At 49.1% G+C, this 22,215-nt stretch overlaps 12 protein-coding genes across 12 annotated transcripts; 5 read left to right on the top strand and 7 right to left on the bottom strand.

Moving 5' to 3' along the window:
• Positions 1 to 10: 10 nt before the first annotated feature.
• On the top strand, positions 11 to 1,441 carry Bathy11g03100 (predicted protein; the record flags this gene model as incomplete). Its single annotated transcript, XM_007510316.1, has 1 exon — positions 11 to 1,441. The coding sequence occupies one exon, from the start codon at positions 11 to 13 to the stop codon at positions 1,439 to 1,441; it is 1,431 nt and encodes a 476-aa protein (XP_007510378.1).
• Positions 1,442 to 1,587: 146 nt separating this feature from the next.
• Bathy11g03090 (phytoene desaturase) lies at positions 1,588 to 3,823 on the bottom strand (the record flags this gene model as incomplete). The annotated part of the gene is made up of 2 exons (XM_007510296.1): positions 1,588 to 3,270; positions 3,626 to 3,823. 2 exons carry the CDS (start codon positions 3,821 to 3,823, stop codon positions 1,588 to 1,590), a joined length of 1,881 nt encoding a protein of 626 aa, XP_007510358.1.
• A 124-nt stretch (positions 3,824 to 3,947) lies between these two features.
• On the bottom strand, positions 3,948 to 4,862 carry Bathy11g03080 (unknown protein; the record flags this gene model as incomplete). The annotated part of the gene is made up of 1 exon (XM_007510132.1): positions 3,948 to 4,862. One exon carries the CDS (start codon positions 4,860 to 4,862, stop codon positions 3,948 to 3,950), a length of 915 nt encoding a protein of 304 aa, XP_007510194.1.
• A 211-nt stretch (positions 4,863 to 5,073) lies between these two features.
• Bathy11g03070 (hypothetical protein) lies at positions 5,074 to 6,249 on the top strand (the record flags this gene model as incomplete). Its single annotated transcript, XM_007510207.1, has 1 exon — positions 5,074 to 6,249. One exon carries the CDS (start codon positions 5,074 to 5,076, stop codon positions 6,247 to 6,249), a length of 1,176 nt encoding a protein of 391 aa, XP_007510269.1.
• A 159-nt stretch (positions 6,250 to 6,408) lies between these two features.
• Positions 6,409 to 9,327, bottom strand: Bathy11g03060 (predicted protein; the record flags this gene model as incomplete). The annotated part of the gene is made up of 1 exon (XM_007510065.1): positions 6,409 to 9,327. One exon carries the CDS (start codon positions 9,325 to 9,327, stop codon positions 6,409 to 6,411), a length of 2,919 nt encoding a protein of 972 aa, XP_007510127.1.
• A 430-nt stretch (positions 9,328 to 9,757) lies between these two features.
• Positions 9,758 to 10,297, top strand: Bathy11g03050 (cytochrome c oxidase assembly protein COX19; the record flags this gene model as incomplete). The annotated part of the gene is made up of 2 exons (XM_007510315.1): positions 9,758 to 9,874; positions 9,995 to 10,297. 2 exons carry the CDS (start codon positions 9,758 to 9,760, stop codon positions 10,295 to 10,297), a joined length of 420 nt encoding a protein of 139 aa, XP_007510377.1.
• A 424-nt stretch (positions 10,298 to 10,721) lies between these two features.
• Positions 10,722 to 12,737, top strand: Bathy11g03040 (unknown protein; the record flags this gene model as incomplete). Its single annotated transcript, XM_007510336.1, has 1 exon — positions 10,722 to 12,737. The coding sequence occupies one exon, from the start codon at positions 10,722 to 10,724 to the stop codon at positions 12,735 to 12,737; it is 2,016 nt and encodes a 671-aa protein (XP_007510398.1).
• A 264-nt stretch (positions 12,738 to 13,001) lies between these two features.
• Positions 13,002 to 15,626, top strand: Bathy11g03030 (MutS2 family protein; the record flags this gene model as incomplete). The annotated part of the gene is made up of 1 exon (XM_007510168.1): positions 13,002 to 15,626. The coding sequence occupies one exon, from the start codon at positions 13,002 to 13,004 to the stop codon at positions 15,624 to 15,626; it is 2,625 nt and encodes an 874-aa protein (XP_007510230.1).
• A 178-nt stretch (positions 15,627 to 15,804) lies between these two features.
• Positions 15,805 to 18,510, bottom strand: Bathy11g03020 (conserved hypothetical protein; the record flags this gene model as incomplete). Its single annotated transcript, XM_007510116.1, has 1 exon — positions 15,805 to 18,510. The coding sequence occupies one exon, from the start codon at positions 18,508 to 18,510 to the stop codon at positions 15,805 to 15,807; it is 2,706 nt and encodes a 901-aa protein (XP_007510178.1).
• A 133-nt stretch (positions 18,511 to 18,643) lies between these two features.
• On the bottom strand, positions 18,644 to 19,828 carry Bathy11g03010 (predicted protein; the record flags this gene model as incomplete). Its single annotated transcript, XM_007510002.1, has 1 exon — positions 18,644 to 19,828. The coding sequence occupies one exon, from the start codon at positions 19,826 to 19,828 to the stop codon at positions 18,644 to 18,646; it is 1,185 nt and encodes a 394-aa protein (XP_007510064.1).
• A 127-nt stretch (positions 19,829 to 19,955) lies between these two features.
• Bathy11g03000 (Cytochrome b5 domain-containing protein 2) lies at positions 19,956 to 20,852 on the bottom strand (the record flags this gene model as incomplete). The annotated part of the gene is made up of 1 exon (XM_007509994.1): positions 19,956 to 20,852. The coding sequence occupies one exon, from the start codon at positions 20,850 to 20,852 to the stop codon at positions 19,956 to 19,958; it is 897 nt and encodes a 298-aa protein (XP_007510056.1).
• Positions 20,853 to 21,050: 198 nt separating this feature from the next.
• Bathy11g02990 (predicted protein) lies at positions 21,051 to 21,869 on the bottom strand (the record flags this gene model as incomplete). The annotated part of the gene is made up of 1 exon (XM_007510143.1): positions 21,051 to 21,869. The coding sequence occupies one exon, from the start codon at positions 21,867 to 21,869 to the stop codon at positions 21,051 to 21,053; it is 819 nt and encodes a 272-aa protein (XP_007510205.1).
• Positions 21,870 to 22,215: the final 346 nt, after the last annotated feature.

Here is a 22,215-nt window from a genome sequence, read left to right as displayed (position 1 = left end):
CGCGAAAGAGATGAGATTTGTGACGACTGGTTTCTCCACAAAAGGTGTTCGACTACGCGGAGAAGAACACCCTAATACTAGAGGAATGTTCGACGGAAACCCAATCGCGCGGGCCATCCTTCGACAACGAGCGAAAGCAGCTTTTGTTAATGCAAAAGCGACGACAAAAACGAAGACAACCGACGACGTGATCGTAAAGAAGAAGACGAGGTTTGGATTGGATGCGATTTCAAATGTCGACGACGGAACAACCAACGAAACGGAGTTTGATGCGTTCGATGATGACGACGATGGTTTTGCAACGAAAACAACGGAAATGAGACAGAAGGAAACCCCTCTGAAGTCCTTGGTGTCATTCACGAGGAGGAAACGGAAAGGAGGGTGTTTTATGCAACCAACAGAAGCAGTGAAGGTTGGTGATGAGAAAAAGGCAGACGAGGAGGAGGAGGAGAAGAGGTGCAAGGTTCGCTGTACGCCGCGCGCGTCGGACGATGAACCCTTTTCGAAGAAGAAGACAAAAACGACGAAACATAAACAGATGTACTTGGATCTGGGGCAAAAATCGTTCGCGCACGCGACGTGTTCGATATGCGGGTTGATGTTTGCGAAAGGCGAACCGTCGGACGAGGAGTTACATCGAAAGCACCACGCGAAGTTTCTCGAGGAAAGAGATAACGCGTTCGTGACGGTGAACGTAAACAAGGCGAACTCGTTCTGGGTCGATGAAAGGAAACAGAATTGGCAGGAAGTAGAGATTGTAAGAAAAGACGCGCCGTCGTCGTCGGAAAAGTCGGAAAAGTGTCGCGTGTATCGCGTGACGAAAGGAGGGTGCGATCGACACGCGTGGGCGAAAGTGAAACGGGTTGCGAAGATAGTTGAAACAGAAATCGGGGCCGTAGAAGAATGGGTACTAGGAGGAGAAGAAGAGAATAAGGATTTACACGTTGTTGCGTTCGTGTGCGTGTCTTTCACGGGTGGGAAAGCGAACGAAGGAAAAATCATCGGCGCGGCGTTTTGCGAGGATGTCGCGGCGAATCAAAGAGAGGTGTTTGCGTCGACGAGGGCGGGAGGAAAGGCGGATGAGAAGGCACCGAGTGGAAACGATTCGTCCGCGGCGGTGACGACGACGACGACAACGAGTGCGAATGATAACGTTCGTGGCGGAGGGGTGTTGAAGAAAGGTGCTCGGATACAGCTTTCATCCCAAACGAGAGATTCGGTTGGAATTCGAGCGCTTTGGGTACACAAAAAATTTCGTCGCGCGGGTGTTTCTTACAACCTGTTGGAAAATTGTCGACGACGATTTTACGGCGACGCCTCCATGATTGGCTCTTCGACAATAGTGGAGAAAGATAGAGTGGCTTTTTCTCAGCCAACTTACCAAGGGGAGTTATTTATTGCCAAATACGCCGGCAACGGAGGCTTTCTCGTGTACGAATAATAGGCAAAGTAATAGCTAGGGAAACAAATAAACCACGTAGTCAAATGTAAATTGTAGATAGGATAGATAGATTTAGATGTTCAGTTAAACTGTGTTTTTTACAATATATATACGCTTTGTAGTGGGTATACAATCATGTTATGTTATTATCGCGTTCGGTTCAAGACGGCTTCTTGAACGGCGTCCTTGGTCGCTTGCGATCGACCGTCCATCTCTGTCAACTGTTCCGGGTCAATCGTCATCAACTGTTGCTCGTCGTTTTCTTCTAACACGTAACCGGCGCCAAAAACCACCGGAGACTCGTCTTCCATCTTTTGCGGTCTCTTCCACCCTTGCCCGGAGAAAGTACTCGCTTCCGCCATGATGTCGTCGTTGATCTTCTTCAACCCAGCCGTCTTCATGCCCTTCGCCTTGGCCGAAACTACTTCCGCGGCTAACTTTCCACCCAACACGGCACCTTCCATAGATCCGAGGAACTTCTGACTCGTCCAATCACCGGCTAACGTGAAGTTCTTGATCGGAGTTTCTTGCGACGGTCGGTACTTATTTCTACCCGGAACGGCGGCGTACACCGATCGCGGCGTTTTCACGACGGCGTGTTTCAACAACTTCGCGCCGACGCCATCCGGCGCTTTCTTCCCAATTTCCAACGGAAACAAACGCTCGAGTTCTTTCATGGTGGCGTCGACGATTTCTTGGTTCGATTTTGCGATCCAGTTCGTTTTACCGCCGGCAATCGGCGAGCACGGCGCAAAGACTAATTCGATCATAGATTTTTCTTCGTCGTAATATTCTTTGCACGTGGTAGACATGTCCGCGTAGACTGACAATAACGGCGATCGAGAAAAGCACAAGTGGTCGACGTTTTGCAACTTGCGATCAAACCACAAGTGAATGTTAATAACTGGGATACCTTCGAGTTGTTTCATTTGTTGGAAAAATGGCATCTTCGTCCACGGTTCCGGGCACATTCTCTTCATGACGTCCACCGGTACGGCCGAGATGAACTCGTCCGCTTCGATGACTTCACCGTTCGCCATCAAGATGTGTTTCACCGAATCGTCCTCGTTCAAAACCCACTCTTTCACGCGTTGCTTCATCAACACTTTACCACCGTTTTTCTCTATACTTTGTTTCATCGGCTCGCACAAACGATCCGGTTGATTACCGTCCAAAAATGCCATCTGCAAACCGTCCGTCTCGTTTAAGAAACGGTTCATCGCGGTCAACACGACCGTCATGGACAACTTGTCCGGGTCGATGAAGTCCAAAGCTTTAGCCATTGAAATGAACACCTCTTCGTTGATTCTTTCCGGCATGCCATACTTTCTCATAAAGTCCGTCACCGATAACTCGTCTTGCTTATCGATAAAATCTTGACCTTCAATCAACATCGGCAACAACGGCGGCGCGGTTTGTAATTTTTCCGGCAACGTCAACATCTTCTGGTTCAACAAAATTGCCAACCCAAAGTTCAACGGCGCCGGGATACCTTTGATGAAATCAAACGTCGTAAACTCCCCCGGCAACTCCTGCATGGCGAAAATCATCTTGTGCACCTTCCATTGCAATCGATCTTCGATGTCCAACTCGCTGAACAAGTTCATCATGTTCGGATACGCGCCAAAGAAAATGTGCAACCCGGTTTCAATCCAATCCCCATCTTTGTCTTTCCACGCGGAAACTTTACCACCCAACACGTCTCTCGCTTCCAAAACGATCGGTTCGTGACCGGCTTCGGCGAGGTACTTGCCGCACGCCAAGCCGGACAATCCGCCGCCGACGATGACAACTTTTTTCTTTTGTTCCGGCGACGCTTTCAAATCCGTCTGTTGTTGTTGAGAAGAAGATAGAGAAGAGAGCGTTAGTAATGTTTCGCCAAATAAAGGTTCGTCGTTTGCCCGCGCAGAGTAGAAGGAGTCAGTCGCAGTTGTCGCATCATCGAGCTCGCTCGTAAAATTTTCCTCTGTTTTCCTCCATTTTGGAGGAAAAAATCTCATCAAAAATCCTCTCAAGTTTGGATAAAATGGACTAAAAACTGCTGACGTCTTAACACGCTCTGAGGAATAAAAGGGACACCATAACTGCGTTTACGCGTGGTTGTCGGCGGAGAAACGAAAGAAAAGAGAAAGAGCAACGCGCTGAGAGAATTATTCTCTCACTCATTGAAAATGGTCGACGTACCGCGAATCGTTTACTCAAATCTCCCGCGATGCGATAGTTTTCTGTCTTGTCGATTTGCTCCGGTTTCGGGAAATCTTTCGCGTACACTCTCAGATTGTGTTTGTTCTGACGACGCGTTATGTTTTGTCCTCTCTTAGAAAAGGATGTGCTGAAACGAGGAGGAGAGAGGCGGGTGGAGGAGAGCATGGAACTCTGCATCGTGGTTGTGTGTGTGTCTATTCTCTCGGCGCGCGCGCGTATAAAAGTGACGCAAGAAGTTTCTTTAGGTGGCGTCACACGTGTGTTTAGGGTACATGTAGCGGAGTAGCATGGTATCGCATCTTTACAAAGCCTGCCAGATAATTTCGAGAGGTTCGTCTGTATCCTCGTTTGAGGATACTTTGTCTTCCTTTTCTTCTGGTTCGTCTTGTTCTTTTCCTCCTCTCTGCGGGGCTTCTTCTTCTTCTTCCTCAAAAGTCTGGTTGGAGGAATAACTTTGGTCGTCGTCGTCGTCGAAGCGTTCTTCTTCCTCTTTCGCTTTTACGCGCGCCGCTTCGGCTTCGGCTTCGGCTTTAGCTTTGGCTTCGGCTTCGGCTTTAGCTTTGGCTTCAGCTTTCAACTCAGCTCTCAATTCAGCTTTTAACTCAGCTTTCAATTCAGCTTTCAATTCAGCTTCGGCTTTCGCTTTTAAGTCAGCTTCGATTCTCGCTTTTTCCTCTTCTTCTTCCGCTCTTTCCTTCTCGTCCGAACTTTGCGGGTCGACGTTTGCGCCGCCGGCTCGTGGTGGTATCTCGTCGTTATCGTTCGTGTTCGAATCATCATCCGCGTTATTCGCAGTATACACCGGCGTCGAAACTTGTTCGCCTTCGATCAAGCTCACCTCTTCAAAGACGAACCCGCTTTTGGTTGTTTCCGCTCTTCGCTCCGTTTCCACCGTTCTCGTTCCTGGAACGAACTGTCCTTCCTCGGCGTAGCCGATACCGTTTGGATTCACCGCGAACGTCCCTCCGCACTCGGTAAACCTTTCGTTCGGTGCGAGTAAAGGGTTAATCACGTCGCACATAAAATCATCGAACAGTACACCCACGCTCGCGCTCCACCCGAAAATGCCGTCTGAAGTCACCCCCGTCTCCACTTCAACCACTGCTTCTACAAAAGTCGTCTGCAAAAAAGAACCGCCGAAGCAAAGAAAGAACGCGAGTCTCGCGACAAAGAACGCATCACGTAATCGTCGTCGTTGTTTCATCGTCGTTGGCATTTTTTATTCTTGCGCGTATTTTGTTGTTTTTTTCTTCTTTTTCTTCTCGTTCGTACAAACTCCAGCACATTTTTTGTGTTTAGGGTCTCATATTGAATTAGGGTTCAGCAACAAAGCGCCGTCACAGAGGCACCTCAATCTGACCGATGAATCTGCGTCACATCTCTGCGCTGTTAAGAAGACAAAGAAAACAAAGAAGAAAAGAATAATAATGACGAAACAACGAGCGTTCGTGTTCATCAAACCGCACGCGTGCGTGCCAAAAAACGATAACAATTTACTCTACAAACAAAAACTCGTGGAGACGTTTACAGAGAACGGATGTGAAGTCATCAAAGAAGGGAAAATATCTTCGTCCGTCATCGAAAAGAGGAAACTCATCGACGCGCATTACTACGCGATCGCGTCGAAAGCGACTTTACTGAAACCATCCGAGTTGAACGTTCCCGAAGACGTGTTCCAGAAGACGTTTGGAATCTCGTGGAAAGAAGCTTTGGAGAAGAACGTATGTTTTAACGCCTTGGATGCGTGCAAAGAGTTGAACGTGGACGCTTTAGGCTTGGAGAAGCGTTCGAGATTCGCGAAACGATCGGTGAAGTTTGGCGGCGGATTTTATTGCGCGGAAATGCTGAAAGAAGATGGAACGTCCATTTACGTGTTTAACGCGTTTTTTATGTCCATGCGATCTCAGTTTGTTGAGAAAGGGAAACAGATTAAATGGTTCGTCGTGGAATTCGACGACGAGACGTTGAAGTGGGAGGACTTCAGAGCGAAAGTTTTGGGCCCTACGGATCCGAAGAAAGCGCCAGAGACGAGTTTGAGAGGCATATTGTTTAAGAACTGGAAGAAGTACGGTCTGATGAGAAAACCGACGACTGGGGAGAACGGGGTACACGCGTCCGCGTCGCCATTCGAGGCGTTGGCGGAGATTGCGAATTGGACCGGGGAACCCGTCGACGAACAAGCGTACGGCAAACTCTTGATTCAACACGGCATCACGAAAGAAACTTTGGAGATGTGGGGTAAGGATCCACAGGTGAACATCAGAAGTGATGGGTTGAAAGGGTCTTTGTTCGACCAGGTGGAAGATATGGACAGCAAAGAGTGCATGAAAAACTTGATGCAAATTAACAAGTTGAACGAACCGGCGCCGCCGCCGCAACCGGTTGTTACGAAGAGCAGCTCTTCGAAGAAGAAGCAGAACAGCGATGCTCCGCCGACGCCGAAGAAGACAACGACGGGGACGGATAACGGCGACGCGAAAGCGTTGATCGGTGTGCTCGTCGTCGTTGGTTTGACGTTGCTCGCTGGTGGGAATAAGAAGGCGGCGAAGAAGGAGGATAAAAATGCGAAAGCGACGAACAACAAAAAGAACGGAAAGAAGTAAAAACAAACGCGAAAGCGAATGCGAAGAAGCGATATTATCAACGCAAACACGCCAATAATACTACAGACACTAATACATGCTAATAATATAATAATGCATGCCTTTATTAATAATACATTTTATTCCCTTACCTAAAACAAGTACTCTATGCGCGTATCGTCAACTCTTCCTCTTGGAAGAGCTTCGCGTACTCGCGCGTCTTTGCTGACCGCCGCCTTTCGCTTGGTTGTTCACCTCGGCTGAAAGCGTGCTCGACGGCGGAACTTTTGCTCGCGTTAACGCATTTGTTGTTGGACTAGAGGAACGTCTGTTTGGACTCGGTGAACGCGCTTTGACGAATCCACCTCCAAAGCTACCGCGCAAAGGCGAAAAGCTTTGATACCCCGCAACCACGTCTCCCCTAGAAGGCGAAGGGCTCTTGGACAAAGGTATCGGCATTCGAAAGCCTTTTTGCGTCGCGAGCGCACCAGTAGGAAGACCAGCACCGTTCGTATTCTTCGGACTGAAACCCCTCGAGCGATTTTGCTGTTTCTTTGGACGCGCGTTCAGCGACGTTCCAAACTTTGCCGAATTAAACGACCGTCCTAAACTTCTCGCGCGAACTCTGTTCAAATGGCCAGAGCTCAACGAACTCTTCGATTGGGGTCGACCGATAAACTCGCCGCTCCCGTCCATGGACGCGCTGTTCTCTTCCTCCTCGCTCGAATCGGCCTCGGAATATGATAACGCCAACTCTGATTCTGAGTTATCGTCCGAATCCTCCTCGGAATCGTCCTCGGAATCCGAATCGTTCCCTCGCCAAACGACGTACGACTCTTCCAAGTTTAACTTAGGAGCGGATTTACGCAACACGTACGGATCGAACGGGAAAAACATTTTCAGCGGACGTCGTCGCGATCGCTCTTGGTGATATAACACGCTCTTGTCCACGGCATCGTTGTTGGTGTTGTTCGTCTTCTCCACGGCAGCAGCCATTGCTTTCGCGGCGAACGAAACGTCGTGCCGAACGTACGCCTTATCGCGCAACTCGTCTTGAATCTTCTTCCGCTCTTCGGTTTGTTTCGAGAACGTGTCGATCATATCTTCGGTGAACCCCAAAATATTTGCCGCCGAGGCATTCTTAAGAAACTCGTGCACCACCGAAGGCAAGCACGATTGTAAAGGCTCCAACGTTGGCGCGTATAAAATTTCGCGCAAGGGCAAGGCTTGTAAGCGTTTCTTGCTTTTTTCGTCGTTATTCGCAATTTCGTCGCATCGATAACAGAGAATATACATGACTGCTTGACAGCAACTATCGAACGCGTTCAGTTCGACTTCTGACATTGCTTTCACGTTATTCTCGTGCACTTTGCGCATGAGCCATCCGCATACGGTTTCCAACGTTTCTACGACGAACTCTGCGCTGAGAAATTTTGCGCGCGCGACGAACGAGGCTAAATACGCCGCAGCAGCCAATCGCAACGAGTTTGCCTCGTTCGAATTGAGCATTTTAGCGACTAATCCATCTCGTAAAAGTTCGCACGAAGATTTATTCGCGTCGTCACTGTTTTGTTGATCACCATCGTTGAAATCCATGGAACAGAGATAAAATACGATGTATTGCGCAAACTTGGATTTTGGCGCGGGTAACAAGGTTGTGAAAAACGCCCTCGACACGAGCGCTTCTCGCAACCGTTCTATCGATTTCTTCGCGTTGCGATAGTTTTCATCTCCAGTTGCTGCTGCTCCTATGATTTGATTCGCACTCTCGATTCGTTTTTGCAAATATTCGAGGACGAGAAACATCATCTCGTCTAAAGCGTGCGCGGCTTCATCCGTTTCCATATTGTTGATGTTGTTGTCGTTGCTATTCCTACCGTGGTTATGATTCTGTTTCTTCTTACTCCTATTCCTGTTATTTTTTTCCCACGACGCTTTCCCGTTGTTTATGTTCGCGTCGTCAATCGCGGCGTTGAATTCGTCCAATTCAAAGATATCCTCTTCGTCGTTTTCGCGCGAATCCGTATCGCGATCGTCTCCGTTTTCCTCCCCGAACATTTCTGAATCTTCTTCTTCATCCTCCTCCTCCTCGGAAGTCTCGTCGTCGTCGAATCCTTGCTGTAAGTCTTCCCACTTGATCTCCACGTCAATCTCCAACGCTTTCGAAACGCACAAACACAAAAAGTCATCCGCCAACTCCGTATCTCGGCACTCAGCGGATTCCGCGCATCGGAACGCGCAATCTAAATACGCCGCTAATACCATCGCCGAACACGTTTTGTGCGGGAACATGTCGAATAAAACGTGCGAAAAGACTTTCACGCTCAAAGGAACCAACTTCAATATCTGCACCACCGAATGTACCGCTCTCTCTCTTCTTCTGTTCTCCACGTTCTCTCGCTCGCGATGCTTCGCCGCCTCGTTCGCTCCAGACACGCTGTTGTTGTTATTAAATCTACTCATGCGATAATGTCTGTCGTTTCCACCGCGCGACTCTAACAGCAACATCTCCTCTTTCTTCGCCTCCTTTTCGTCGCCAAAAAATGCCTTCACGAACGTCTTCATCGCGAATTGCACGCACGACCCTCCTTTCACCGTCGCCAAGTTGATTAAAAACTGACTCGCGCTCGCGTAATAGGCGTCATCACACGTCCTCAACGATACCGTCGAACACTTTTCTAAAGTCACGCGCTCCAATAAATGTTCGTGCGCTCTATATTCTACGTACGTCGCGTGCTCGGCTAACGCGTCCACCAACGCCACTACGCTCTCGTCTATTTTCTTCGCTACTGCTTCCTCGCCGGTATTCTCGTTGTTCTCGTTAATAGACGAAAACGCGTCCAATAACTCGTAATACCCGCCTCGTTCGTTCCGTTCTTTGCTATCCACCAAGGATTCTTTCACCCACGAGCGTAACGCTTTCATGGCTTCTTCGTTCACCTCTTTTTTTCTCCCTCCTTTCTCCTCTTGGCGGCTGCCAAATTTTGCGGACTTTACTCCTCCTTTTCCTCCTCCTCGGGAGTCGTTCGATGTCCCCACCGGAGGAGAGGATTGGGAGAGCGATGTCACGGAGGCGTTTTCACCTCTCACCTCTTTCATTTTCTTTGTCTTCTTCTTCGCGTCCGTTCTGCGTCGCACACGTTCTCCGTTTTCCTCCTCCAAAGAGCAACGCACAGCGCAGAGTAAAGATTCGACGATGAAGATGAAGACGCTTCGCTTTGCGCGTGAATGTGTGTATATATATCTGCTAAAAAGAAGACCAGACGCAAACGAGTGTATTCTGCACAGCGAGAACACAAACGCGCAAAAAGAGAGAGAAAGCGTCGGAGAGATCACTCCGTTTTTGTGCGAGTAGTCGTCCTTGAATGTGCGTCACACTTTTGACACTTTTTCCCGGGAAAACGTGAGAGAAAGACAAAAGAGCGAACAAACAAAGTTGCGCGGAAAAGCAGAGCGCGCAGAAGACGCACCTGAAAACGAAGTCGAGACGCTCGCGACGGGAGGTCGTTTGTTACGCACTCGTTACATTATGTCAACGCCGCAATTCCGCGCCGGGAACCCTCTGGCCCCGGAAAAAGGCGCCTTCCCGTTGGACCATTTCGGCGAGTGCGCGACGTTCAAGGAGACGTATTTGAAGTGTTTACAGGTACGACTCATATGTTCTCGCGTTCGATGTGTACGCGCGATGGTATCACGCGCTCACTCATACTAAACTCTTCGTCTTTCACGCGCTCAAAATGATGACTCTATATAAACGTTAAAACAGAAACAAAAATCGGACGCGAACAAGTGTAAGATGGAATCCAAATCGTACCTCGAATGTCGCATGGCGAAAGAACTGATGGCGAAGCAACCGCTCCACGAACTCGGGTTTAAGGAAGAGCAGAAGTCAGAAACAAACGAGACAACACGAGGAAGGAAAGAAGAAGAAAACAAAAGATCAACCCCGAAAGAAGAAGAAGAAGAAAACGAAAGGAACGGGTTCGTGGCCGGGGCGAGACGCGCGAGGCAACAGCAAAAGGAGTTCGCGGAGGCGGCGCGTCGCCGGCGACGCGAAGGACGGTACTAAGGAGGGACTCGAGACGACGTTTGAGACGAGCGCGAGACGAGTCGGGAGAGAGACTCTTTTTCTTGCGTTTTACTCTCGCGCTCTAAACGCACTCAAATCTTTTGCGCGTGGATCAGAAGCAAGGACGACGTAAACGACGGGCACATTCCCCTCGGTCGCTCTCTGTATCGTCGCGGCGCCGCGCGATACAGACAGACTCCAATCTTGCGAAAGGGGAAAGTGCGCACAAAAATCCCCACAAAACACTTCTTTGGACACGCGTAAAAGAATGACAGGAAACAACAGCAACAACACCAATAATAATTCTAACAACGGGATGATCGACTTATTGAGTGCGTTCGCGCAGTTCGCGTGCGCGCCGATCGTTTCTTTGCCCGGGTTCGCGGCCATCGCAACTTTGAGAGCGGTTCGAGATCGGAAAAAAATGTCTTCCCCGTTGGAAGTTCAAATTGGAAATGGAAATGGAAATGGAGTCATCACGAGATCGAATAAGAAGAACGCGGCGTTTAAACCTCCCATAAACGCACCACCACTCGTCGTATTCGGTCCGATGGTGAAAGACATCGTGCAATCCGTGCTCGTCTCGCTGGTCTCGAGACAGATTTTGAATACTCTGCGTGCTGATGATGGTGATGGTGCAAAGGAGAATAAAAAAGGAGGAGTTTTTGGACGAAAGGTCAACGCAAAGCGCAACGATGGGAAAAGGAGGCAAAGATATGAAGAAGAGAATTTCCGATTGGTGTGCGTGACGGGGACGTATCAAGAAGGGTACAAAAATCGCGAGATGTTGAATAGTGAGGATGGTAGGGAGGCGGTTTTTGTCGGGTACGCGTTGGTGAGAGGGTGCGGGTTGCACTTTGACGTGAAAGCGGACGACGACGAGGATGTTGACGAAGATGATACTTTATTAAAACAGAAGAAAGAAGAAGATGATGATGATGTGTACGATGAAAATGATATCGCCCCAGTGGTTGTTTTAACGAACGATGAGAGAGATGCGGTCGTGTACAGCGTGTACGCGGTGCCGTGCGATGCTCTAATTACAAACTTGTTCGATTCTGGTCTCAACGCTCGATTGATGGGCGTGTCTTCGGATACCGCGGCGATCGATTTAGCCGCGGTGGAAACGAGTACGTCTGTTCGAGTTGCGGCGCAAGCGAACGAAGGGTTTGGTTTTGCGTTGACGATGTTATCGTTTGCTCGTCCGAAGAAGAGTTCGGTGTGTGCGAGACCTTTGTACGAGAAGAGAGACGGCACGAGAGTGTACGCTTTCAACGACGAACAGTTGGAAAATTGCGGTATTACGAGCGGGAGTTCGTTGGCAAAGATTCGCGCGATATGCGCTAAAAGTAGCGGCGGAAAGAAAGAGAGTAATAGTACTACGGTTGAAGAAGTTGTGACTGACGTTGAGAATAAAACGGACGAAAATAATAACGAAGCATCTTCGTGGCCGATGAACTTGTTGCGCTCGACTGGCTTGTTCGAAACCGAAGGCGACGCCGAAGAAAAGATGAAAGAAGAAGAAGACGAGCTTCTAGTCAAAGATAAGAAAGCACCTCTGGGTGAGTCGTCTAATATATCGCAAAACAACAACGAAAACGTCGGGGGTTTCTTTGCGTCGTTTCTTTCGCCGGTGAACATTTCCGCGAATAAGAAGTCCTCGGCGGCTGGTGAAGAAGAAGAAAACCACAAATCTTCCTCGGCGACGACGCAACAGACGCCGGGCGCTTTGGGCGACCAGGTTTTATACCCAGCCACGGTCGCCTCGCCGTGGCCAGATGAATCGAGAGACGCCGACGAAGACTACGTTCCAGATTACGAAGCCGAAGATTTCGATTACGACGACGAGCCTTTATCCGGCGGCTCTTCCTTGATGGTCACGCCGACGAAGGAAGCGACGGGCGGTAATCGACGCAACGGAAGCTTTTACGAATCCGCGACGACGACGCCGAATGCCGAGAAAGTTCGAGACGAACCGCGACCGTTTGGTTCCGTGAATGCCGTTGCCGCGACGACATCTGTCGCCTCTACGTCCTCTCCAACTGAGGAAAAAGAAGCGCATTCGTCCGAGTACGTCTATTCGGTCGACTCCGAATCCGACGCGGTGTCCTCCGCGGACAAAAAATCCGTCGCGCGAGCCTTCAAAGCGTCTTCAAACTCGAATTGGGGCGAAAACAACAAGATTGAAAAAGCAATGAAAGAATACAAAATGCTCGGAGGCGTCGACGTCGCTCGATTATACACGCGCACTCGTGAAAGAAAATCCGCCCAAAAATCGATTGGTTTAGTAAACAAGTCGACGCGTCTGGTCGATTTCGCCAGTTGTCAAAGGGCGGTAAAATACGCGGAAACGTTCCATACCAAAGACGACGGTTCAGACGGTGGCGTCTTGCCCAGATCGAGGGCCGTGTGGTTCGATGGCCGCCGATGTAGGATGTAAATTAATGAAATAAAACACGCGTCGCGCTCTTTCGTAAACGCTTCGTCCCTTTCAACTCGATCTCGTTGCTGCACAGACACATTTTATCCAAAATTCTTTCGTCACATCTTCACTTCTGACTTTGTTCTCCCTACGCGCGAATAAAAAAACATGACCTTTTCCTCCTCCTCGTCTCTCTGGACGAGGACGACGGCGGCGGAAAGTGTGTGCCGTAACCACCATCGAAAGCGGCGAGAACATTTTGCGCGCTTCTTCGTTCGGGAAATGACGCGTAAAAGTCGCCGTCACGTCAGAGGAAAGAACAGGACGACGACGCAAAACTCGGCGTTGACGCGTGATGAGGAGGAACAGAAAACAGAAGGAGAAATAGAAGACACCCCAACGAACGACGACGACATCGCACGACAGCTCCACCGAGAAGCGTTATCCGTGCTCCAATGGCACTTGGTCTCCCGAACCGTTGCGAAATTTTGCGAAACCACTCTCGGACGACAAAAATGTGTCTCCTTGGCTTTGAAAAACACGCGCGAGGAATGCGAAGAAGAAATGCGAGTGACGAGCGGGATTTTAAAGCTTCTTTCTCGTCGCCGTTTACGTTCGGGTGATGGTGCTGATGATGATGCGTCTGTGTCGTCGTCGTCAAAGTCGATAAGAAACAGACGAAGAGATTATGGATATTTGGACGGCTGTTTCGAAGGATGTAAAGACGCGCGGATGTTTTTGGAAGGCGCGAAGAAAGGGCAGACGCTCAGCGCGGGGAGTTTCGTGGACGTGTACACGACTCTGGTAGCTATGGAAAAGGTGTGCGATGAAATATATATAGACGATGATGCGAGTGGCGCAGACGATGATGATGATGATGTGAAGGCGTTGCGGAAAGCTACGGAAAGCTTACGAGCGTGTCGCGACGACGAGAAAGTGCACGCGATGAGGAAGGAGATTGAACGGTGTATAAACGTAGATATTTCGTCCGGTGCGATACGAAACGACGCTTCGGAAGATTTAGCGCAGATTAGGTCGAACTTATCGTCCACGGCGAAGACGTTGAGGAAGACGTTGAACGATATCGCCAACGAGATGGCGCAGAAGAAGTTTGCGGAGCGGGCGCAGATCGTGACGAGATTAGGTCGCGAGTGTATTCCCATGAAGCTAGGATCGGCTGGTCAGCTAAAGGGTATCGTACTCGCGACGTCGGATTCTGGTGCGACTGTATTTAAAGAACCAGAAGAAGTTATCGCGTTGAATAACTTTCTCAGCGAATTGAAAGAGTTGGAAGAGATGGAAATTGAAGTCATTTTAAAACGGTTGACGAGCGAGTTGAAAGAAGTAGCCGATGTGATTCAAGAAGCGCTGGAGGTTGGAATGACGACCGCGGATTTAGCGAACGCGAAAGCGAGACACGCGAAATGGATGAGCGGGTCGAGACCCGTTTTCATGGATTCGTCAGCTTCTTCGTCTTCGGAAAAGAAAGTGTCAATCACCAACGCGCAACATCCTCTCCTGTTGGAAAAATATCTACCAAAGCTCCCAAACTTCTTAGGCGACGACGACGACGAGAACGATAAACAAAAAGCGTGGGAGAAACTCGCACCGGGGAGTTTCTACGACGAGAATGCCGAAGAAGAAATCGATAGCAAACAAGGACGCACTCGATTCGATTGCCGATCGAAAATCGTGCCAATCAACTTTCACATCGACGCGGAAGCCACGGCTGTTGCCATCACCGGTCCAAATACTGGTGGTAAAACGGCTTCGTTGAAAACGTTAGGAATCCTCGTGCTCATGGCGAGGGCAGGAATGTATTTACCTTGTGGCGGTGAGAGCTCTGAACACGGACAGCAAATTTTACCATTCGTGAGAACGGTCGCGTGCGATTTGGGGGATTCGCAAACTTTGCAACTTGGCGATGGTGGATTATCCACGTTTGGGGCGCACATTCGACGATTGAAACGCATTTTAGAATCCTCCACGGAAGATTCTTTGGTTTTACTCGACGAACCGGGTTCAGGAACCGATCCTCGCGAAGGTGCGGCGTTAGCAGTCGCCGTCTCCTCAGCCGTCGCGAAGAAGTCGAAACTGCTCGTGTTGACCTCGCACTTTGAAGAAGTAAAACAGTTTGCACTCGCGGTCGACGATAACGACAACCAATTCAGAGTAGCAGCCGTTCGATTCGACGTGGAAAATAACCGACCGACGTACGAACTAGTTTGGGGTGAAACGGAAGATTCTAACGCGTTGTCTATTTCGCGCGGTTTAGGATTAGACGGCGATTTATTGGAGGAGGCGACGCAGGCGCATGCGAGAATGATGGAACTGGAAATGCGCAACACGAAGAAACGTGAACAAAACTCGGATGCAAGTTTAGACGAAGAAGACGAAGATGCAAATCTTGCGGACAGTCTTCGATTGGAACGCGAAGAACAACGCTTACGGTTTACGCAAGCCACGGAAAATTTTGAGCGCGCGCAACAATTGAAAACAAAAGTTTTTCGAGAGACGAACTTTTTGCGAGAGCGAGTGAACATCTCAAAGGAAAGATTTGAGTTTCAATCCGCGCAGTCTATCGAAGAGGCAAAATCGAGGTGTGAAACAGCCGCTACGCTCGAAGAAGTTGAAGAAATAGTCAAAGAAACCTTTCCGGAAGGATTTTACATGAACGCTCGAGGCGAGATTGCGCTCGAAGACGACGGCGGGAACGCGTCTGAATACGTCCCAAAGCCAAAAGATAAAGTGCTCGTAAAAATGCTCGGCGGCGCGGAAGCCGAAGTCGTGAGCGTAGATTTAGCCGCGAGCGAGTGTACGGTTCGCATTGGATCGCTCGTGACGCGCAGTCCGTTGAACGGCGTTTCGAAAGCGACCGAGAAGCAAGTCTTTGGTGGTCGAAAATAGTACTTACTAGAACACACAAAATGAAAAGCAAAGAAGCAAACTGCGCGTACGAGGAGTCTCGTTATCTCTCGTCGTAGAACTACATTCCACTCATCTATCTGCCTTTACACAGTATTATACAATAATTTAGGTACCACAACTGACTGCCTGGTACCATGGTACTAGTAACTATACTAATCTAATCGTCCGACAACGAATTCGTCGGATCTTTTAATTTCTTTCGAATTTCTCGCATGCCGAATAAGTTCTTGACGATGTTCTCGGCTTCGTTTTCCGCTTCCAACTCCAACTGTTCCTCGCTCGCATCTTGGAGCATTTTCAACCTATGTTCCCGTCGTTTTCGTTTTTCCAGCTCTTTCATCTCTTTGCCTCGCTTACCGACGCGTTTTAGAATGTTCTTCACCGCAGATTTTTCGTCATCTGGATTTTCATCTTCCGCGCCGCTCGAATCGTCGTCGCCGAACGAAATTTCGTTGTCGCTCTCGTCGTCGAAGACCCAATCCTCGTCGTCGTTCAAATCGTCCACCTCGACGGCGTTTCCAGCGCTCGAGATGGTTCCAGCCACGACGTCCTCGAAATCTTGCCCGCCACTTACATCTCCCATCCCCGTTGCCGCGTTCCCTTCGCGTTTCTCGTAGGTGAGCATTTTTAAATCGTTCTGGGTCAACACGTCCGAATCTTTGCGTCTGCGTTTTAAAAGCGGTTTCCCGCCCGCCGCGTTCAATTTCGCATTCCTTTCCTTGGCCGCTTGAATGCTCGCTCTTTTGAATACATCTCTCGTTTCCTCTTCTTCGCGCAGTTTTTTTCTCGCCATACGATCGCGGCGTTTGATTTTCTTCGAAAGTTCGACGTCTTGTCTCGTCGCGTTGGCGATTTGTCGAAGCAGTTTTTCCACCGGATCCAAGAAATCCCAATCGTCGTCACACTCCGGGTCGTCGGGATCGTCGCATACCTTCGAGGCGTTGAAGAGATGGACTTTCTTCTTCTTCTTCTTCCTCCTCCCTCTCGACGTGCTGTCTTCCATCATCTCGTGAACTTCTTCTTCGTGCGCCTTGAGAACGTTGTGCAAATCCGATAAATCTTGCGTGTGATTTTGGTTCCTCTTTTCGATGTTGACGATAACCTCGCCTCTTCGATAATCTCGAAACTCTAATCGCTTCACTCGGTCGAGAAGTTGTTGCACTTTCGGCATCTCTTCGCCAATGTCCTTATTCAGTTTTGCTTGCGCTTCGAGAACATCGATCGATCGGCGCCAATATTCTTCGTTTTGAAACTCTCTACGTTTTTCCAAGTGCGCTTTCGAGCACTTCCCGGGCGTTTCGCGTTCGCACCTCGCGCGTTCTTCGTCTTCGTGGCTGAAGAGCACTAACGAGCTTCGAACCCATCGTCCACCGTGTAACTGCGCGTCTCGGCGTCCTTGAACGTCTCGAGTCTTTAAGCCCGCGCACTCGTCGAACGACCAGGAACCCATCAATCCTCGCTCAAAGCCGTGTAATTTTCCGTGCATGCTGTTTTCAATATCTATTTGCGATCGGTCGACGCCCCAAATTCGAACTTCGTCGATGTCGCCGTTAAAGATGGACGCCGCGTTACCGTGGTCGAGAATAGCACCGATAACGATCGGGTTTTGTGCGTCCCAACCTTGGCCTTTCTCTTCCTGCGCGCCTCTCAAAGTCCCGTTGATGAACATTTTCGAATACCCGCCGCCGTACGTCACCGCTACGTGCGACCAATCGTCCGCGGGTAAACGCACGCTCGAACGCAAACCAAACGGGGCAACTTCGCGGTGGAAAAAAACCGCCCCATTTTGCTCAACGTGCACGAAGAACTGTCCAACCACGCCTCTGTTGTACTTAGCGATGATTGTCCCACCGAAATCTTTCGATTTGCGAGGTTTAACCCACGCTTCTATGGTCATGTGTTTCGTTCCAGAAAAGTGTAGGGATTGCGACCGGTCAATCTTCACGTGCGTGTGATCACCCGCGTGCAAGGAAATCGCACAGCCCGGAATCCTCGACGCTCGCTTCTCGTTTCTTTGCAGCAACAAATGCCTCGTCTCGTTGGTCAACTGAAACGCTCGACTCATTGCCGAGCTTCCGCCTCCGTTCACTACGCTCTCCATCCCGCGAGACGACGATTCGCCCACTTCCTCTAAAACCATCTCCAAAAACTGCTCTTTATTCACAAACGCCTCGTCGTCTTTCGTGCTCCCTCTGAGCTGAAGAAACTGAAACGCTCTCGTCGCGGCTAACTTCAGCCCCTCGTTCCCGTACATGGAAATAAACCTCTCGTACTCCTTCCTCGTGATCTTATCGACGGCGTCTTTCGAGACTCTTTTCTTCCCTTTCTTCTTTGCGCTTCCGTATAAATTCTCTCGTCTTTTCTCCTCCTCCATATCCCTCGCAGTCGCGTTCAGCCCATACGGCATCGCCAGTTTCGGTAAAAGTCTCACATCCTCCGAATATTCAAACATCGACTCCAAGGCGAATCTTCTCCAAAACACTTTTTCTCTCTTGTCTCCGAAACGTTTCGGCCAAAATTCAACTTTCGTTTCCACCGAATCTTCGCCTTTGACGAGCGAATGCCCGCCGAATACTCCGTCGTTATTCTTTTCATCGTTTACGTCCGCACTCTTCTTCGTTTTCCTCCCGCTGGTGCTGAGAACAGGTCCTGAATCGAAATCGAAACCGACGATTTCGCGTACCGACGACGGGGAAAACAACGCGAAGGAAAAGAAGACGATTACGAGTAGCGTTAAGAGAAGGAGTGAGAAGAGTGTCGCACGCGACGAAACTCGACGATCATTTTCAAAGAATCCCCTCCAGTGAAAGTGTCGTTTACGTCGTCGAGGCATGGCGTCGAACGCCGGGTCGTCCGTGCCCATTTTCGTCGTTGTTCTCGCTTCTTCTTCGTTCTGAAAGTGTTATCTTTTCTGAGGAAAAATGAAGGCAAAAATGAAGCAAAAATGACCATACTTTACGCGAGAACGCATTCGCGTTGTTATTCTTCGTATTTTATTAAAACGGAGGCGCTTGCGTCATCTCCGCGGTTCGCTTCCCGCCTTGTTCTATTGGAATCTCTTTATCTTTGTATTCGTCTATGCGCTTTCGCGAGGCGTTTAAGACGCGTTCGTTCCATTTCTCGTCGAATCCAGGGAATAAGTGTGGCGCGGTGGTCCCGTTTGGACGCATGGCTTGGTCTAACTTCATCAACACCCAGGCGTCTAAAGCGGCGTATCTTCTGGCGTCGTCGATGAGCGGTCTTCGCGCCCACAAGTCGCCGTCTTCGACGGAGGTGTACATGTTTTTGACGCGTTTTTTCAAGTCTTCGCAAACGAGGATTTCCGCGTTGGTTAACCGTCGACTGACTGTTTTCGACAAGGACGGGAGGTGTTCGACTATTCCCCCAGCCGCGCGGCGAATGGCGATATCGAGTAATTGTAAGTCTAAAACATTTTTCAAAACCACGTCGTGTTGATGGAACAAAGCGTCGCTGTCCATTCTCACGTCGTACGCGAGTTTCAAAATCTCCTCGGATTCGATGATATCTTTCAAACCGCCGTCGGTGAATACTTCCTTCCCACCGATGGTCATCACGTCGATTAAAAAGATCTTCTTCGGAATGGCTATTTGTAACAGCGTTATCTTCCCCGTTCTCGATAATCGAACACCTTCGCAATCGTACGCGATGACTTTCGCTCGCTTCAATTCCAACACGCATTGCGTAAACGCTTCCGACGTGTACGAGTCGATAAACACAACCTGTTCGTCCAACTCGTCCAGAATTTCTCGACACTCTGCATCTTTCATCACATTCATTTTCAAAGCATTAGTATTGCCCTTGTTCTGTTCTCCTCCTTTCTTCTTCTTCTTCTTCTTCTTCGTGCTTCTTTTAATACCGTTGTCGTTGTTATTCGCTTCCTCGTCTTCTAAACTCGCTTCAACGCGATAATTTGGCAATGCTGATGATGCCAACGCGGCGAATCGATTGTTGTTAATGCTGTTATTATTATTACTCGTCGTCGTCTGCATCGTCGCTACAAAACCGCCGCTTTGCGTCGACGTTTTCGGCACCAGCGACCCGCCCACGCTTTCCCCAATTCGAGAACGAGAACACGCTTTGCACAGAACTGATGAGGAAGAAGAAGGAGAAGAAGAAGGAGGAGCAGCAGCGACAAATGATGACGGTATTGATGCGCTCATTATCATCGAAATCGTTTCAGTCGTCTTCTTAAACGGCGCTTGACAGTTTGAGCAGATGAGTTTCCGCTTCTTTCCCATTACAATTAGTGAGGACTATTGAGTACTATTCTACTGTTCATTTAAAATGTTATCCGGTGAAGCACCTCGAGCTCTTCGGGAGGCAGTTCTCGTACAGCTTTCGTAAGTCCGAGTACCCTTGGTCCTCGTAACACTCGCACACACCATTTTTCGCGTTGAGTCTGGGATAGGTTTTCGTCGTCTTCGTCCCCGCGCCTTTTATCGTTTCGCACCACACGGTGCCGCCCCTCTCCTCGGTCCACGCCGCGCGACATAAAGGAGGCGAAGAAGGACTGCTATTACTATCGCTGCTACTGCTACTACCGTCATCCTCGTAATGACTTCGTTTCGCTTCCTCGACTCTCTCCCAAAACCGCCTTCCTCGTTCTGTCTTATCCCCGTTTTCGTCGTAAAACCACCCGTCCCCTAATACGCCGCGCTTTCGATACGTCCCTCTCGAACCGCCTTCGCGGTAAAACCGAACCCACTTTTCCAGCTCCAGAACTTCTCCGTGTGAGAGTGTATCCACGTCTACGTTACTCTCTTCTCGTTTCCCGGTTAAAAACCCTTTCGTTTGATCGGTACCGATGAAAAAATGATACTCTTTGCCTTCGCCGTAAAAAGCGTCTGCTTGTCCTTTTCCTTTTCCTCCTCCTGACAGGTCGAACACTTCTCCGCACAGACTCAAATGGAGAGCCTTTTTTCCCAACTCTTCTCTCGTGAACACTTCGTTTTCCTTCGCATTGTTATTATTCTCATTCGTGCCGTTCCCTTCGTCGCTAAAACTGCCGTTCCGTCCTCTGAACCGTACGAGTATTGCAAACATCATCGTCCAAAACAAAACGGCAACCCATTTGACTTTGACGCTTTTGCTCTGCCTTTTTTCCCCCTCCTTTACCTCTGTTTCATCTTTTTGTGCGCCAGTTTGTTGTTTTCTTCGGCGAGCAACCCCGGCAAAGGAAGACATTTTGTTTTTATCGTTTGAGCAGCGCGGAGGAGAGAGTGAAATGTGTGAAAAACAATGGAGATATTTTGTTGTAGGGGCTGCAAGCAGTCCTCTTTTCGCCTTCACGCTTTGATGAAAATACAGTCGTCCTCGCGGGCGGCGCATTGCGAGTATTATTATTCTTAGTACATACGAAAAACGACTCTCTCTTTCTCTTGTTTACTCTTCTTTCAGTACCCTGGATTCAAAATACGCGTTGAGCGCAATCACCGCCGCGTGCGTTACGCTCAACGATTCGATCAAACGTCCCATTTTGTATTCGCAAACGGAATCGACTCGAGCGACTTGAGCGTCGGAAAGGCCGTCAGATTCGCTTCCAAAAACTAACGCAACCGATCGAGGGTGGTTTTCGAGTAATTGTTTCGTGCCGAAGAAGTGTTTTTGTCTTCGGTGATGATCACCGTCGTTGTTGTTCTTTTCCTCGTTCTCGTTCTCGTCTTTCGCCATCCACCGAGAGAACGCGACGCTTTGCAATACCGAACCTTTTCCTCCTTCTCCTTCGCCCTTTTCCTCCTCCTCGTTTTCTCTTTCCAACACATTTAAACACTCCTCTAAACTTTCAAATACCCTCGCGTTCCTCACGATGTGCTGCGCGCCTTTGCTCGCGTTCAAGCTCGCTCTCGAAATCACTTCCACTCTCGGTTTCACAATCGACAAGCTTTCGCATTCGAATGAACACATGGACCTGGCGATGGCTCCAATATTGGACGCGATTTTCGGTTCGCATAAAATCACGTGCACGTCTTTGAGCACAGCATCTTTATTTAAAACTTTCTGCGTTTGTATCGACCGACGGTCTATTCTTCCTCCGAAATAGGTTTTCGCTCTTTGCGCGAATTCCGTTCGCTTCACGTCTCGGGACGTTTCCCGTAAAGGTTGCTTTTCCGCTTTTATTATTCTTACGTCACAAAAACATGATTTATTCGAAGACGAGTTCAAAGAGACGAAAGTGTTTTGGGTGGTGAAAGTGCTTTTCATTTGTCTTCTCTCATCTTTCTTTCTCTCTCTCACTCTCTCTCTGACGTCTTACTCCTGTTGTCCAGTTCGTAACGAACTTGTTTAGGGTATCGTTAAAAAACCCTAAACCTCCATTTTGAACAAAAATTCAGAAGAGAAAAACGAGACACAAAACGAACGAACTTGAACGCGTTAATAAGCTACTTTTTGTCGTTGTTCTTCTTGCGTCGGCTGTCCCCTTTTTGTCTTTGCTTGTGTGCGTGTGTGTGTGTGTGTGTTGTTTCTTTTCTCTCACTCTCTTGAAAGCACAACACGTTTACGACGAGCACGTCATCTTCATCTCATCCAAAAGGGGGGAGGAAAAATT

Source organism: Bathycoccus prasinos (assembly GCF_002220235.1).
Source record: "Bathycoccus prasinos genomic : Chromosome_11".
NCBI classification, from domain to species: domain Eukaryota; kingdom Viridiplantae; phylum Chlorophyta; class Mamiellophyceae; order Mamiellales; family Bathycoccaceae; genus Bathycoccus; species Bathycoccus prasinos.
The sequence above is the reverse complement of the archived record's forward strand: the minus strand, read 5'-3'. Positions and strand labels throughout refer to the sequence as shown.